Source organism: Oncorhynchus keta, chromosome 2 (assembly GCF_023373465.1).
Source record: "Oncorhynchus keta strain PuntledgeMale-10-30-2019 chromosome 2, Oket_V2, whole genome shotgun sequence".
NCBI classification, from domain to species: domain Eukaryota; kingdom Metazoa; phylum Chordata; class Actinopteri; order Salmoniformes; family Salmonidae; genus Oncorhynchus; species Oncorhynchus keta.
In genome coordinates this window covers 27,538,796-27,557,624 of record NC_068422.1, presented here as the reverse complement: position 1 = coordinate 27,557,624, position 18,829 = coordinate 27,538,796, and the positions used below count along the sequence as shown (strand labels likewise).

Here is an 18,829-nt window from a genome sequence, read left to right as displayed (position 1 = left end):
GGCTTGTTTACATAAAGGCCTACTGTAGCTCTGATTGGCTATGTTAACCAGCTAAAGTTATAACCAGTTATTAAACTAGAATTGACAGCATTTTAGCAACAGTTAACCCACTGTTCCCTGGGCGCAAGAGACGTGGCTGCCGATCAAGGCAGCCCTCCGCACGCACCTCTCTGAATCGGAGGGGTTGTGTTAAATGCAGAACACACATTTCAGTTGAACGCATTCAGTTGTACAACTGACTAGGTATCCCCCTTTCCCCTTAAAATTGAAATCCTTGAATGGGCCGCTTAAGCATTTCCCCCCGGGCTGCCTATATGTAAAAAAAACAAAACAGATATAGATATTTTTATTTAATTTTAGAAACACATTTTTGGGATGGAAAAACACTTTCAGTGTAAACTCAAACGATTAAAACCAGATATAAAGTATGCAGAAAAGATCATGGAGCTACAGGATATGTTTTTTATAATACGCCCCCTGCCCCTACACCACCTAAGCCCCTTTTTGATCCAGGGCAAACCCTGTTTAGGCTAGTTAATGTTTAGGCTACAAATAGAAACTCTATAGCACTCACGGCCATTGTCCCTATAATGTGACACCACACCTGTTTCTGGGGCTAGTAGGTGCAGACACTGACCTACAGCATACAGTATGTCTAAATGGAATGCTAGAAAAACATGAATGACAACTTTATTGAGAGCAGGTGGAATAACACTCCAAGTACCATTGTATTGTCTCACTCTGTGGTGGTAGAACCAATAATATACAACATTGATGCTAATATTTACCTCAGGTCAAACACACCAGTATAATGTTGCTGGTCTTGTGAGAATTCAAACTGCCACACAGAGGGAGGTGCATTCCTCTGTGTGTGTGGGTTTATATGGCGTGGGAGTAGCTGTGGTTCACCAGAGTATTTCTGGGTGACGTGAAAACCACACGTGTGTAACGTGTGTAATGTGTGTGTGACAATGTGTGTGCACCGTGACATGCTGTCCTTAGTGATGATGTTTAACTGTCTTTGACTCACTCCCAAAGTCTTCCACCATACTGGGTGTGTGTGGGGTTGTCAAAACTGTCTTCCATGTAACGTCACTTCCAGACTAGTATTTCCATAACAGGACTATTGCAATGGAGAAACATAGTCTGCTATTACACACTAGACTATTCCACAGTGTTACAATTACAAGGCCTGACATGATTTTTAAAACCATGTACTCATCAAAACATTCCCCCTCCTGTGTGTGTGTGTGTGTGCATTTTATTTGTCTAGGCTGTATAACCAGTCATGTGAGGAGGAGCTTTATCTACAGAGTGGACCAACTTTGTGCTGTACTCTGGACAATGTTCCTCTCATCAGGTTAGTCTAATCACTTACTTACTCACTCGCCATGTTGTGCTGCCTCCATGCTGTGCTGCTGCCTCCATGCTGTGCTGCTGCCTCCATGCTGTGCTGCTGCCTCCATGCTGTGCTGCTGCCTCCATGCTGTGCTGCTGCCTCCATGCTGTGCTGCTGCCTCCATGCTGTGCTGCTGCCTCCATGCTGTGCTGCTGCCATGTTGTGTTGATACGATGTTGTTGTCATGTTGTGTTGCTGCCATGCTATGTTGTTGTCTTAGGTCTCTCTTTATGTAGTGTTGTCTCTCTTGTCATGATGTGGGTTTTGTGGCAGGCCATTGTAAATAAGAATTTGTTCTTAACTGACTTGCCGAGTTAAAAAAAATACAAAATAAATCGCTCGGTGAATTTAGAAAAAGTAAAACAAGTGCTCATATCAAATGGCACCATAATCCCTATATATTTATTTTAATTTAATCTTTATTTAACTAGGCAAGTCCCAAACCTGGACAATTGTGCGCCGACTCCCGATCACGGCTGGTTGTGAGCCCGGGATCGAACCAGGGTCTGTAGTGAAGCCTCTAGAACTGAGATGCATTGCCTCAGACCTCTGCGCCACTCGGGGGCCCCCAAATAATGCACCACCTTTGGTCAAATGTAGTGTACTAAATAGTAAATAGGTTGCCGTTTGGGATGGTCACAGCACACAAACTCTAAGCTCTATTTGTCACCATTCAGACAGACTGACCATGCACACAGGAAAATACTCCCCTTCTATCTCTACTACATCATTCTCTTGAACACCCTTGTTGCCACAGGAAAGAGAATAATAATCTCTGGCCTCCTGCCATGCTATAGAAGTTACAGCTGCCTCGCTGCCCTAAACGAGTTTCTGAAGAAACTTTACTAAGACAGGAATTTCTCTTTTTGTGACAATTTTAACTCGCTATGGGAGCAACAGACACTCTTTAAAAGAGAAGGCATTCACTCTAACCGCGGAGGTTCCCAGATTATCTCCATCAACATAGCAAACTTCTTAAGAGACTGACTGTCTAGTCTCCAGTCCTCCATCTCCAGTCCTTTCTGTCATAAAAAGCAACAGAGGACATGGAAATTGTATTTAAAGGGGAAATAATATATATATATTTTTAACCAGGTAGGCTAGTTGACACAAAGATCTCATTTTCAACTGTGACCTGGCCAAGATAAAGCAAAGTAGTGCAACACAAACAACACAGAGTTACACATGGAATAAACAAACATACAGTCAATAATACAATAGAAAAAGTCTATATACAGTGTGTGCAAATGGGGTAGGATAACGGAGGTAAGGCAATAAATAGGCCATAGTGGCAAAATAGTTACAATATAGCAATTAAACACTGGAGTGATAGATGTGCAGCTGCACAGTATTGTTTCTTTTCGATGGCGGTTATGACATCGTTTAGGACCTTGAGCGTGGCTGAGGTGCACTCATGACCAGCTCGGAAACCAGATTGCATAGCGGAGAAGGTACGGTGGGATTCGAAATGGTCGGTAATCTGTTTGTTAATTTGGCTTTCGAAGACCTTAGAAAGGCAGGGTAGGATAGATATAGGTATGTAGCAGTTTGGGTCTTCAACCTTGAAGAGAGGGATGACCGCGGCAGCTATCCAATCTTTGGGGATCTCAGACGATACGAAAGAGAGGTTGAACAGGCTAGTAATAGGAGTTGCAACAATTTTGGTAGATCATTTTAGAAAGAGAGGGTCCAGATTGTCTAGCCCAGATGATTTGTAGGGGTCCAGATTTTGCAGCACTTTCAGAATATCAACTATCTGAATTAGAAGTGGGGGAGGCTTGGGCAAGTTGCTGTGGGGGGTGCAGGGCTGTTGACCGGGGTAGGGGTAACCAGGTGGAAAGCATAGCCAGCCGTAGAAAAATGCTTGTTGAAATTCTCAATTATTGCAGATTTATCGGTGGTGACAGTGTTTCCTAGCCTCAGAGCATAGGGCAGCTGGGAGAAGGTGCTCTTATTCTCCATGGACTTTACAGTGTCCCAGAACTTTTTGGAGTTTGTGCTACAGGATGCACATTTCTGTTTGAAAAAGCTAGCCTTTGCTTTCCTATAACTGCCTGTATATATTGGTTTCTAACTTCCCTGAAAAGTTGCATATCGTGGGGGCTATTCGATGCTAATTTAGTATGCCACAGGATGTTTTTGTGCTGGTCAAGGGCAGTCAGGTCTGGAGTGAACCAGGGGTTATATCTGTTCCTGGTTCTACATTTTTTGAACGGGGCATGCTTATTTAAGATGGTGAGGAAGGCACTTTTCAAGAATAACCAGGCATCCTCTACTGACGGAATGAGGTCAATTTCCATCCAGGATACCCGGACTAGGTCGATTAGAAAGGCCTGCTCGCTGAAGTGTTTAGGGAGTGTTTGACAGTGATGAGGGGTGGTCGTTTGACCGCAGACCCGTTACTGATGCAGGCAATGAGGCAGTGATCGCTGAGATCCTGGTTGAAGACAGCAGAGGTGTATTTGGAGTACAGGTTGGTTAGGATGATATCTATGAGGGTGCCCATGGTTACAGATTTGGGGTTGTACCTGGTAGGTTCATTGATAATTTGTGTGAGATTGAGGTCATCAAGTTTAGATTGTAGGATGGCCGGGGTGTTAAGCATGTCCCAGTTTAGATCACCTAACAGCGCGAGCTCTGAGGAAAGATGGGGGGGCAATAAATTCACAAATGGTGTCCAGGGCACAGCTGGGGGCAGAAGGTGGTCTTTAGCAAGCGCCAACTGTGAGTGACTTGTTTCTGGAAAGGCAGATTTTTAGAAGTAGGAGCTCATTGTTTGGGCACAGACCTGGATAGTAAGACAGAACTCTGCAGGCTATCTCTGCATTAGATTGCAACACCGCTCCCTTTGGCAACTCTATCTTGTATGAAAATGTTATAGTTAAGGATGGATATTTCAGGGTATTTGGTGGTCTTTCTAAGCCAGGATTCAGACACAGCTAGGATATATTATGTCCCAGAGAAAGTCATGTCAATGTAAGTAACCTAATCCATGTTCTTTTAACTGTTAGCTCTGATGGTATTGATCAGAGCTAACAGTGAATGATCATATGTCTGTATAATTGAATTCCGCTGTTTGCGCTGAAACTGTCTGCCTTAGGAAGAAGCCCACTGTGGTCAGCTCACTCATTACCATTGGTTCAAATGTCACTGAAATGTCTACCTCGGATCAGCCTCTCAGAATAGCCTAAGAAACAAGGTTCATGAAATGTACATCTTACTTACATCACAAAACATTCATATTCTGGCCATCTCTGAATCACATGGAGATGATTCCTTTGATGATGCAGTAGTAGCTATACATGGTTATGGAATTTACAGGAAAGATAGAAATTCAAATGGAGGTGTTGCTATATATGTCCAGAGTCATGTTCCATTTAGGCTGAGAGAGGATCTCATGTCCGATGACATGGAAGTAATGTGGCTACAGATTAGTTTGCTTCACTTAAAGCCTATTATCGTAGGAAGTTTCTATAGACCACCCAGTGCTAAAAGTCAGTATTTGGACTGTGTGAAATGCTCGATAATGCATGTGAGAAAAAAACAGAGGAGCATGTTTTCTGGGTGATTTAAATATTGACCGGTTGACATTAAGATGTCCACAAAAAAACAACCTTTAAACTGTAACCGATGCCTGCAATCTGGTTTAGGTTATCAGTCAATCTTACTGGGTATTTAAAAACAGAACAGGAACTAAATCATCCACGTGTATTGACCACCTCTTTACTAATGCGGCAGAAGTCTGTCCTAAAAGCAGTATCCACACTCATCAGATGTAGTGATCATAATATAATAGCCATATCTAGAAAAAACAAAGTTCCATAGACTTTACCTAAAATTGTGTATAAACAATCATACAATAGGTTTTGCAATGATTCCTATGTCAAAGATGTGAAGAATCCTTGTTGGTCTGATGGGTGTAATGAGGAACAACCTGACACCGCACTTGAATCGCTTATTAAATGACTTATTCCGGTTACTGATAGGCCTGCCAAGAACTTCCAAATCCTCATGGATAGATGATGAATTGAAAAACTGTATGACTGAGAGGGATGAGGGAAAGGGAATAGAAAATAAGTCTTGACAACACAGCAGATTGGCATACATACAGTAAATTGAGAAATCACGTAACTTAACTAAACAAAAAGAAGAAACTATACTATGGAACAAAGAAAATGATATAAATAATGATTTAAAAAGTACCTTAAATGAAATTCTAGGCAAAAAAGTGAACTCTGCTCCATCCTTCATTGAGGCAGATGGCTTGTTCACAACAAAACCCTTTGATATTGCCAACCACTTTAAGAACTTTTTGTCAACAAGATTAGCAAACTTAGGCATGATATGCAAACAACAACCACTGAGCCTTCAAATTCATGCATAATGGACCAAATAATGAAAGACGAGCACTGTTATGAGTTCAGCAAAGTTGGTGTGGAAGAGGTGATAGTAAAACAATATCAGCCATCTTGTACCAATGACCTGGATGGTAAATTGCTGAAGTTGTTAGAGGAAAACACTGAGACTCCTGCTTGCCACATCTTCAATTTAAGCCTAGAAGACGGCGTGTGCCCTCAGGTCTGGAGGGAGGCAAAAGTTGTTCCACTCCAAGAACAGCAAAGCACCCTTTCATGGTTCAAACAACCGACCAATCAGCATGTTACCGGTGCTTAGCAAACGTTTGGAAAGAAACGTGTTTGACAAAATAAAATTTTATTTTACAGAAAACAAATTGACAACAGACTTTCCCAGCATGCTTTTAGGGAAGGGCACATGCTTGGAACTGACACAAATGACTGATGATTGGCTGACAGAAATTTATAGTAAGAAGATTGTGGGAGCTGTTTTGTTATATTTCAGTGCAGCTTTTGATATCATTGATGCTAATTCTGGAAAAACGAAATGTTATGGTTTTACATCCTCTGCCTTATCATGGATTGAGAGTTGCCTATCTAATAGAACAGAGGGTTTCCTTTAATGGAAGCCTCTCTAATGCAAATTTGGTTGAGTGTGGCAGCCGGCTTGGGCCATTATTGTGTTCTGTTTTTACTAATGACCTTCCACTGATCTTAAATAAAGCCTGTGTGTCTATGTACGCTGACGACTCAACCTTATACATTTCAGATACGACAGTAAAATAAATAACTGACACCCTTCACATAGAGCTCCAGTCAGGTTTTGAATAGCTGACTAGTAATAGGCTGGTGTTAAATATCTCTGAAACTAAAAAAACGATTGTTTTTCTTTTACAAAAGACTCACGCAACCCTAAACCTCATCTAGATCTATTACTGAATAATGTGGCGATTGAGCAAGTTGAGGAGACTAAACTGCTGGGTGTCACCCTAGATAGAAAGCTGTCATTGTAAAGAAAATAATTGCTAAAATAGAAAGAGGTCTGTCCATTATAAGGCTTTGCTCTGCTTTCTTTCTAAATCAACCAGTCAGGATCTACGGGACCTAGTTTTGTTAAACCTAGACTACTGCCCAGTTGGAAAATTGCATTTGGTCCAGAACAAATCAAATTCTATTTGTCACATACACATGGTTAGCAGATGTTAACGTAAGTGTAGCGAAATGCTTGTGCTTCTAGTTCCAACCATGCAGTAATATCTAACAAGTAATCTATCAATTTCACAACAACTACCTTATACACACAAGTGTAAAGGAATGAATAAGAATATGTACATAAATATATCAATCAATCAATCAAATTTGATTTATATAGCCCTTCGTACATCAGATGATATCTCAAAGTGCTGTACAGAAACCCAGCCTAAAACCCCAAACAGCAAGCAATGCAGGTGTAGAAGCACGGTGGCTCCCTAGAAAGGTCAAAACCTAGGAAGAAACCTAGAGAGGAACCAGGCTATGTGGGGTGGCCAGTCCTCTTCTGGCTGTGCCGGGTGGAGATTATAACAGAACATGGCCAAGATGTTCAAATGTTCATAGATGACCAGCATGGTCGAATAATAACAAGGCAGAACAGTTGAAACTGGAGCAGCAGCACAGTCAGGTGGACTGGGGACAGCAAGGAGTCATCATGTCAGGTCGTCCTGGGGCACTGTAGGTCCAGCATGGGGGTCAAATAACAGAACATGGCCAAGATGTTCAAATGTTCATAAATGACCAGCATGGTCAAATAATAGAACAGAACAGTTGAAACTGGAGCAGCAGCATGGCCAGGTGGACTGGGGACAGCAAGGAGTCATCATGTCAGGTAGTCCTGGGGCATGGTCCTAGGGCTCAGGTCATTTGAAACTGGAGCAGCAGCATGGCCAGGTGGACTGGGGACAGCAAGGAGCCATCATGTCAGGTAGTCCTGGGGCATGGTCCTAGGGCTCAGGTCCTCCGAGAGAGAGAAAGAAAGAAGGAGAGAATTAGAGAACGCACACTTAGATTCACACAGGACACCGAATAGGACAGGATGAAGTACTCCAGATATAACAAACTGACCCTAGCCCCCGACACAAACTACTGCAGCATAAATACTGGAGGCTGAGACAGGAGGGGTCAGGAGACACTGTGGCCCCATCCGAGGACACCCCCGGACAGGACCAATTTGGAAGGATATAACCCCACCCACTTTGCCAAAGCACAGCCCCCACACCACTATATGGATGGCCGAAAGGCATAGGCAAGATCCAGTAGATGGTATAGAGTACAGTATATACATTTGAGATGTGTAGGGTATGTAAACATTATATAAAGTGGCATAGTTTAAAGTGACTAGTGATACATTTATTACCTCCAATTTTTAATTATTAAAGTGGCTAGAGATGGAGTCACTATGTTGGCAGCAGCCACTCAATGTTAGTGATGGCTGTTTAACAGTCTGATGGCTTGAGTTAAAAGTTGTTTTTCAGTCTCTCGGTCCCAGCTTTGATGCACCTGTACTGACCTCGCCTTCTGGATGATAGTGGGGTGAACAGGCAGTGGCTCGGGTGGTTGTTGTCCTTGATGATCTTTTTGGCCTTCCTGTGACATCGGGTGGTGTAGGTGTCCTGGAGAACAGGTAGTTTGCCCCCGGTGATGCGTTGTGCAGACCTCACTACCCTCTGGAGAGCCTTACGGTTGTGGGCGGCGCAGTTGCCGTACCAGGCCAGACAGCAGTTGCCGTATACAGCCCGACAGGATGCTCTTGATTGTGCATCTGTAAAAGTTTGTTGTTTTTGGTGAGAAGCCACATTTCTTCAGCCTCTTGAGTTTGAAGAGGCGCTGTCACGCTGTCTGTGTGGGTGGACCATTTCACTTTGTCCATGATGTGTACGCCGAGGAACTTAAAACTTTCCACCTTCTCCACTACTGTCCCGTCGATGTGGATAGGGGGGTGTTCCCTCTGCTGTTTCCTTAAGTCCACAATCATCTCCTTAGTTTTGTTGACGTTGAGTGTGAGGTTATTTTCCTGACACCACACTCCGAGGGCACTCACCTCCTCCCTGTAGGCTGTCTCATCGTTGTTGGTAATCAAGCCTACCACTGTAGTGTCGTCTGCAAACTTGATGATTGCGTTGGAGACATGCATGGCCACGCAGCCATGGGTGAACAGGGAGTACAGGAGAGGGCTGAGAACGCACCCTTGTGGGGCCCCAGTGATGAGGATCAGCGGGGTGGAGATGTTGTTTCCTACCCTCACCACCTGGGGGCGGCCTGTCAGAAAGTCCAGGACCCAGTTGCACAGGGTGGGGTCGAGACCCAGGGTCTCGAGCTTAATAATGAGTTTGGAGGGTACTATGGTGTTAAATGCTGAGCTGTAGTCGATGAACAGCATTCTTACATAGGTATTCCTCTTGTCCATGTTGGATAGGGCAGTGCGATTGCGTCGTCTGTGGACCTATTGGGGCGGTAAGAAAATTGGGGTGGGTCTAGGGTGTCAGGTAGGGTGGAGGTGATATAGTCCTTGACAAGTCTCTCAAAGCACTTCATGATGACTGAGTGATTGACTGTAGACCCTGTCACACACCTCTTGTGTCTGAGCCATTGAATTGTGACTCTACTTTGTCTCTATACTGACACTTAGCTTGTTTGATTGCCCTGTGGAGGGAATAGCTACACTGTTTGTATTCGGTCATGTTTCCGGTCACCTTGCCCTGATTAAAAGCAGTGGTTCGCGCTTTCAGTTTTGCACGAATGCTGCCATCAATTCACGGTTTCTGGTTGGGGAAAGTTTTTATAAGTTTCTGTGGGTACAACATCAACAATGCACTTGCTAATAAACTCGCTCACCTGATCAGCGTATTCATCAATGTTGTTGTCCGACGGTATGCAGAACATATCCCATTCCACGTGATCAAAGCAATCTTGAAGCATGGAATAAGATTGGTCGGACCAGCGTTGAACAGACCTGAGCATTGGCGTTTCCTGTTTTATTTTCTGTCTATAGGCTGGGAGCAACAAAATGGAGTCGTGGTCTAATTTTCCCAAAGGAGGGCGGGGCAGGGCTTTGTATGCATCGCGGAAGTTAGAGTAACAATGGTTCAGGATTTTTTTTCACCCGGGTAGAGCATTCGATATGCTGTTAACATTTAGGGAGTCTTGTTTTCAGATTAGCCTTGTTAAAATCCCCAGCTACAATGAATGCAGCCTCAGGATATGTGGTTTCCAGTTTACATAGAATCCAATGAAGTTCATTCAGGGCCATCAATGTGTCTGCTTGGCTGGGATATATACGGCTGTGATTATAATCGAAGATAATTATCTTGGTAGATAATGCGGTCGACCATTTGATTGTAAGGAATTTTAGGTCAGGTGAGCAAAAGGATTGAGTTCCTGTATGTTGTTATGATCACACCACGTCTCGTTAATCATAAGGCATACCCCCCGCCCTTCTTCTCTTACCAGAGAGATGTTTGTTTCTGTCGGCGCAATGTGTGAAGAAACCAGGTGGCTGTACCGACTCTGATAGCGTGTCTCGAGTGAGCCACGTTTCCGTGAAACAAAGAATGTTACAATCTCTGATGTCTCTCTGAGCAGCACGTATTGCTGTACACAGAGGGTGAATGTCAGTATGCATGTCAATCTCTTCTGGCTCAAAGTTGAGGAGAGATTGACTGCATCACTATTGGTCTTTGTGCGAGGTGTTGCAGAGTTGCCAACTCTCACGCATTGGCCTTGAGACAGGCATTTGACCCTCTTCTCACGGTACACCTCTTATATCTCACTCATTGAGAAGTATTACTTTTATTTTTAATTGGTCCATTGCATAGTCAATTCATTAACTTTTCAACTCTAAATCGTTTTGAAATTGGATCATCTGCACCTGCAATTTAACATCAGGAACTGAACCTCGATCATTGTCCTGTCTTGCCACAGCACTGTGAACAGCGGCACATTGAAGCATGTGATTGGTCTAGTTATGTAAGGGATCAAGGGGATTGGATGAATGTTTTAAAGAAACACCCCTCAAGATTAGAGTGGAGCTTCTCTGCTGAGAACGTTCTCTGCTGAGTTTATACAACTCTGGAAAGAGTAGCATTGTAGTGCTGTTTTATGTACAATGTTGTCAACAAAATTAGGTTGCTGTTACTTCAGTCCTTATTGCAGAATGCAGCCTTTTAACAGCATGTGCTAAAGTCGATTTAATCGACACTTGCATTAGTCCCCTCGTTTAGCGTTTAGGCTGTGACAACGAAAAGGCAGCAGACAGACCTATAGTATTTGGTAGGGTGACCAGATTTCTAACTGTGAAAATATTTTTTCAAACAGATTGTGAACCCAAAAATATGTTTTATTCTAGAGGGGACAATAAATATAACAATTATTTGGTTAGTGTTTCGGGGGACATTTATGTAATCTTGTCTTCTGAAGATTTAATTTATTTACTTAATTTAATCTGATCAGTGGAACAATTCTCCTTAACAATGGGCTTAATATAGGATCATTACTGAACACTACTGTTATTCCCCACACATATTTTATTATTACACTTCTTCCCAATTTTGCCAGTGTAATCCCATATTTGAAATCTTATATGGCTACTTGTGTCTTTGAAAATGAGTTATATGAGGCTATGTATTTTTGCAGCCATTTACTAACAGGTTTGAATAAGTCATACAAATAAGCATTGGATATTACATGATCCATGAATCAAATGACATTTTTTTACATTTTAGTATTGTGCACATGCTAGGCAGAGATGGTAGGGGTATTCACAACTCATAAACTCATCATATTTTGTCTATGTAGAGTAAGGTGATGGCAAGGATCTTCAACTAGTAGGCATAAGCCACCTGAATATTCATTAGATGTTTCATAAAGTTTGGGTGATTTTGAGAAATTGTTTTAACAAGAACATTTTCAAACACCCAGAAGTTCAGGGAGGCCAACCCTCCTGGAGAGCAAGCAGGATTTTCTTCTATCTTTATTTTGAAGAGATAGTTCACCCAAATGACAAAATGTTTGTGTCCTTACCTTGAAAGTTGTCTATGGACAAGGAGACTGCAATCTATGATTTGGTTACCCATTGCCATCAACCATTAATATAATTTTTTTACTTTGGATTTCATCCCCCAAAAATCACAGAGTAACAAAGTCAACTTTTTAAAATTATAATTTAAGGTTCAAAGCATCCTGAACAGACCTGACCTCTGTTTTTTTCTTTTTTTCCTCCACGGATAAGCCATGTCAAAATATTTAGAATTGCAGGAAATTCACTTTAAAACACTCATTTTCCATCTAGGGGTTATGTCAGGGGGCAATGAAATTCACATACCAAATCTCACTCCAATCTTTTTTCAGAAGTTGGCAGCCCTGATGTTGTTTGGTAAAGATACCGAACTGTCTGCTCAAGCAGTTGGCACACAGTTCGAACACTCATCAGTCCAACACAAAAAATGCAGCCAAAGGTCTCTTCACAGTCCTCAGGTCCAGAACAGAGGCTGGGAAACGCACAGTATTAAATAGAGCCATGCCTACATGGAACTCTCTGCCACCCCAGGTAACTCAAGCGAGCAATAAAACCAGATTTTTAAAAAACGGATGAAAGAATACCTTACGGCAACATGTGCACTGTTAAGAGACATTTTTATGTATTTTGCATTGTATTACGTATTATATTTGTGTTTTGTTTCCTGTTTGGACCCCAGGAAGAGTAGCCGCTGCCTTTCTGTTTTAATTTTTTCTCCCTCCCTCTCACTTGCACTTCACCACCCCTTTCTCTTTCCTCCTTTCTCCCTTTGTTTCCTCCTTTTCTCTCTCTCTCTAATAGGAACAAGGTGCTGTTGTTTCTCATGACCTGAGTCGCCAGCCAGTTGGCACTCATTGACTGAAGCTCAAAGGGACTGTGCACACTTGTGATTGTGTGTATAGTCACACACAACAGTTTGCGTGTGCACAATTACGTGTCTAAAGTACACACGTGCACATGTCTGCATACTAGTGATGGAGAAAAATATATACAGTTACATATTGGGATATTATTTTTGACGATATGTCGTATCGTTTTGACAATATTATTTTTTGCTCTAGTTGGCTGTACCTGCACCAAAACTCCAGTATTTTCCATTCATGACTTGTTCTCCATCTTCTTTTTAAATAGGGAGCCATTTTTTTTGCAACACTTTTATTTATTTCTCTCTTGTCCCTCTGTAGCAGACATATGGTGAGCGATATGTTTGGAACATCGAATCGCAATAAAATCACAGTATCGAATGGCAATACATATAGAATCGTGAGAGTCGCAATACATATCGGATCAGCACCAAAGTCTTGGGCTAATATCGTATTGTGAGGTCCCTGGCTATTCCTAGCCATAGTGTGTGTGTGTGTGTGTGTGTGTGTGTGTGTGTGTGTGTGTGTGTGTGTGTGTGTGTGATTCCTGTTTCTGAAAATAACTGACGGCTGAGATTTCCTGCCTTCCTCCATGGATGCAGGAAAGGGTGGGAAGGCATGGGTCTGCACATGCCTGATATGCACACACACACACACACACACTTATACTGACTCTACACACACTTGCATACAATCATCATGTATGTTGCTGCTACTCTGTTTATCATACATCCTGATGCCTAGTCACCTTACCCATATACAAATCTACCTCTTTCACTCCAGTATCCCTGCATATTTTAAATATGGTATTGGGACTGTATATAGCATCTTACTACATTGTTTTTCTTTTATTTATTGTGTTTTTGTTTAAACTTGTTTTTTTTTGTTGTGCTACATTGATATTGATTACTGCATTGTTGGGTTTGGAGCGTGCAAGAAAGGCATTTCACTGTATTGTGCACGTGGCATTAAAACTTGAAACACACACACACACACACACACACACACACACACACACACACACACACACACACACACACACACACACACACACACACACACAGTCAATTCCCCAGAAAAGAGGAGTTTGTTTTCAGATGGGGGGGAGTGAGAGAATAAAGAGACTTGTGCTTTCTTTAGCCTCTCCCATTCCCAGAGCTTTGAACATCAAAGGACCATTAGGGAATGTAAATATATGGTTTCTATGAAAGACTAGGGGGAATGTAAATATATGGTATTGATAAAGCTTACAGGATATCCTGCCTCTAGAAGTTGCAATTACTCTTGAATGGTTCTCCAATCTGGCTATGAATGAGAAATCTTTTAGTGCTTTTTAGTGTCTGTCTGTATGTGTTTGTTTGTGTGTGCTTTTTAGTGTCTGTCTTCGAGTGTTTGTGTGCGTGCTTTTTAGTATGCGTGTGTGACAGTGGCGAGGTCTAGTCAGCTGAGAGGGATTGGTGTTAACAGGAGACAGGACCAGGCAGACAGGCCACACTCACGCACGTACACAGGAACACACACGCACACAAAAACACTCGAAAGCAGGCAGGCAGGAGGGCGGTATTATGACTGATTGCCTCCCCCCCTATAATGGATGGTTCCTTCACTTCATTTTCCTAGAACACAGGCTAGAAGAGTAGGTGAAAAGTCAAATGCTGTTGCAGAGGAGATCACTCAGGCCTTTTCTGAATTGGATTTCCTCGATACTTGTGTCCTTTTCTTCGTCCTCACCTCTTTTTGAAAAAGTTTCAACGTAATCAAGGAGAGGAAACGTGGAAACAAATGCACTTGTATAAAAGACTCTCCTTCTCTGCTAGTGTGTCATCAGGCGAATTATGTTTACATAGATGGAATTCCAAAATACATGTTTATTTTTAAAACTTTAATCTTTATTTAACCAGGTAGGCTAGTTGAGAACAAGTTCTCATTTACAACTGCGACCTGACCAAGATAAAGCAAAGCAGTTCAACACATACAACAACACAGAGTTACTCATGGAATAAAACAAACATACAATCAATAATACAATAGGAAAATCTATATACATTATGTGCAAATGAGGTAGGATAAGGTAGGTAAGGCAGTAAATAGGCCATGGTGGCAAAGTAATTACAATATAGCAATTAAACACTGGAATGGTAGAATGTGCAGAGGATGAATGTGCAAGTTGAGATACTGGGGTGCAAAGGAGCAAGATAAATAAATAAATAAATAAATACAGTATGGGGATGAGGTAGATTGGATGGACTATTTACATGTGAGCTATGTGCAGTGATCTGTGAGCTGCTCTGACAGCTGGTGCTTAAAGCTAGTAAGGGAGGTAAGAGTCTCCAGCTTCAGGGATTTTTGCAGTTCGTTCCAGTCATTGGCAGCAGAGAACTGGAAGGAGAGGTGGCCAAGGGAAGAATTGGCTTTGGGGTGACCAGTGAAATATACCTGCTGGAGCGCATGCTGCGGGTGGGTGCTGCTATGGTGACCAGTGAGCTGAGATAAGGCGGGGCTTTACCTAGTAGAGACTTGTAGATGACCTGGAGCCAGTGGTTTGGCGACGAGTATGAAGCGAGGGCCAGCCAACGAGAGCATACAGGTCACAGTGGTGGATAGTATATGGGTCTTTGGTGACAAAACGGATGGCATTGTGATAGACTGCATCCAATTTGCTGCGTAGTGTTGGAGGCTATTTTCTAAATGACATCGCCAAAGTCGAGGATCGGTAGGAGGGTCAGTTTTACGAGGGTATGTTTGGCAGCATGAGTGAAGGATGCTTTGTTGCAAAATAGGAATCCGATTCTAGATTTAATTTTGGATTGGGGATGTTTAATGTGAGTCTGGAAGGAGAGTTTACAGTCTAACCAGGCACCTAAGTATTTGTAGTTGTCCACATATTCTAGGTCAGAACCATTCAGAGTAGTGATGCTGGATGGTCGGGCAGGTGTGGGCAGTATATATATATATCTATATCTGTAGCAGTTTGGGTCTAGAGTGTCACCCCCTTTGAAGAGGGCGATGACCGCGGCAGCCTTCCAATCTTTGGGATTCTCCGACGATACGAAAGAGAGGTTGAACAGGCTAGTAATAGGGGTTGCAAAAATTTCGGCAGATAATTTTAGAAAGAGAGGGTCGTACCTGGTAGGTTCATTGATAATTTGTGTGAGATTGAGGGCGTCAAGCTTAGATTGTAGAATGGCCGGGGTGTTAAGCATGTCCCAGTTTAGATCACCTAACGGCACGAGCTCATAAGATAGATTGGGGGCAATCAATTCACATATGGTGTTCAGGGCACAGCTGGGGGCAGAGGGTGGTCTATAGCAACGGTAAGAGTCTTGTTTCTGGAAAAGTGATTTTTTTTAAAAGTAGAAGCTCAAATTGTTTTAGTACAGACCTGGATAGTAAGATAGAACTCTGCAGGCTATCTCTGCAGTAGATTGCAAAAACGCCTCCTTTGGCAGTTCTATCTTGTCTGGAAATGTTATAGTTAAGGATGGAAATTTCAGAGTTTTTGGTGGTTTTCCTAAGCCAGGATTCAGACACGGCTAGGACATCCGGGTTGGCAGAATTTTTTTAAATTTTTTTTTTATTTCACCTTTATTTAACCAGGTAGGCTAGTTGAGAACAAGTTCTCATTTGCAACTGCGACCTGGCCAAGATAAAGCATAGCAGTGTGAACAGACAACACAGAGTTACACATGGAGTAAACAATTAGCAAGTCAATAACACAGTAGAAAAAAATGGGCAGTCTATATACAATGTGTGCAAAAGGCATGAGGAGGTAGGCGAATAATACAATTTTGCAGATTAACACTGGAGTGATAAATGATCAGATGGGCATGTACAGGTAGAGATATTGGTGTGCAAAAGAGCAGAAAAGTAAATAAATAAAAACAGTATAAAAACAGTATGGGAATGAGGTAGGTGAAAAAGGGTGAGCTATTTACCTATAGACTATGTACAGCTGCAGCTATCGGTTAGCTGCTCGGATAGCTGATGTTTGAAGTTGGAGAGGGAGATAAAAGTCTCCAACTTCAGCGATTTTTGCAATTCGTTCCAGTCACAGGCAGCAGAGTACTGGAACGAAAGGCGGCCAAATGAGGTGTTGGCTTTAGGGATGATCAGTGAGATACACCTGCTGGAGCGCGTGCTACGGATGGGTGTTGCCATCGTGACCAGTGAACTGAGATAAGGCGGAGCTTTACCTAGCATGGACTTGTAGATGACCTGGAGCCAGTGGGTCTGGCGACGAATATGTAGTGAGGGCCAGCCGACTAGAGCATACAAGTCGCAGTGGTGGGTGGTATAAGGTGCTTTAGTGACAAAACGGATGGCACTGTGATAGACTGCATCCAGTTTGCTGAGTAGAGTGTTGGAAGCCATTTTGTAGATGACATCGCCGAAGTCGAGGATCGGTAGGATAGTCAGTTTTACTAGGGTAAGCTTGGCAGCGTGAGTGAAGGAGGCTTTGTTGCGGAATAGAAAGCCGACTCTGGATTTGATTTTTGATTGGAGATGTTTGATGTGAGTCTGGAAGGAGAGTTTGCAGTCTAGCCAGACACCTAGGTACTTGTAGATGTCCACATATTCAAGGTTGGAACCATCCAGGGTGGTGATGCTAGTCGGGCATGCGGGTGCAGGCAGCGATCGGTTGAAAAGCATGCATTTGGTTTTACTCGCGTTTAAGAGCAGTTGGAGGCCACGGAAGGAGTGCTGTATGGCATTGAAGCTCGTTTGGAGGTTTGATAGCACAGTGTCCAATGACGGGCCGAAAGTATATAGAATGGTGTCGTCTGCGTAGAGGTGGATCAGGGAATCGCCCGCAGCAAGAGCAACATCATTGATATATACAGAGAAAAGAGTCGGCCCGAGAATTGAACCCTGTGGCACCCCCATAGAGACTGCCAGAGGACTGGACAGCATGCCCTCTGATTTGACACACTGAACTCTGTCTGCAAAGTAATTGGTGAACCAGGCAAGGCAGTCATCCGAAAAACCGAGGCTGTTGAGTCTGCCGATAAGAATTTGGTGATTGACAGAGTCGAAAGCCTTGGCGAGGTCGATGAAGACGGCTGCACAGTACTGTCTTTTATCGATGGCGGTTATGATATCATTTAGTACCTTGAGTGTGGCTGAGGTGCACCCGTGACCGGCTCGGAAACCAGATTGCACAGCGGAGAAGAATGTGCTAAAGCAGTGAATAAAGCAAACTTATGGAGTAGGCTTCTAATGTTAACATGCATGAAACCAAGGCTTTTACGGTTACAGAGGTCAACAAAGGAGAGCACCTGGGGAATAGGAGTGGAGCTAGGCACTGCAGGTCCTGGATTAACCTCTACATCAACCTCTACATCACCAGAGGAACAGAGGAGATGTAGGATAAGGGTACGGCTAAGGGTACGGCTTTTGGAAAAGAGAGTAAAGGGGGCAGATTTCTAGGGACTATAGCATAGATTCAAGGCATAATGTATAGACAAAGGTATGGTAGGAAGAGAGTACATTGGAAGTAAACCTAGGCATTGAGTAGTGATGAGAGAGAGATATAGTCTCTAGAGATGTTTAAACCAGGTGATGTCATCGCATATGTGGGAGGTGGAACAACATGGTTGGTTAAGGCATATTGAGCAGGGCTAGAGGCTCTACAGTGAAATAAGACAGTAATCACTAACCAGGACAGTAATGGACAAGGCATAGTGATATTAGGGAGAGGCATGTGTAGCCAAGTGATCGTATGGGTCCAGTGAGTGATTGGGCTGGCTGGGGACACGGCGATTCAGACAGTTAGCAGGCCGGGGCTAGCAGTTAGCAGGCCGGGGCTAGCAAGCCAGCATAAGGGCCTTACAGGAACGTCGCGATGGGGGAAAGTCTGTTTTTGCCTCCTCATGTGGTGATGTCGATAGACCAGTTGTGGAATTAGTAGGGTCCCAAGTAGCAGAGGGGTCCAAGTCTAATTGGCAAAATGGGTAGAGTGGTCCAAGAAACTGGCTGAAGGATCAGCTAACAGTCCAATATGCTCTAGATAGCTAGCAGGCCACGGCTAGCAGAATGGGCCTTCAGGGGACGTCGCGCCTGAGGGCCCTGTTGGGAACCTCGGGCTAATTATGTCGGTATTCCAGTCGTGAAGGATCGGTGGGGTTCCGTGCCCCGTACCGGCAGTAGAAGGGTCCGGATATTG

General features: G+C 43.2%; 1 protein-coding gene across 1 annotated transcript in view; it reads left to right on the top strand.

Moving 5' to 3' along the window:
• Positions 1-18,829, top strand: part of LOC118366124 (transmembrane protein 150A-like) — a 72,266-nt gene that overhangs the window by 16,122 nt on the left and 37,315 nt on the right. The window contains exon 4 of the mRNA XM_035748545.2: positions 1,274-1,360. Within this exon, the coding sequence (XP_035604438.1) occupies positions 1,274-1,360 (87 nt within the window). The remainder of the gene's footprint in view (positions 1-1,273; positions 1,361-18,829) is intronic.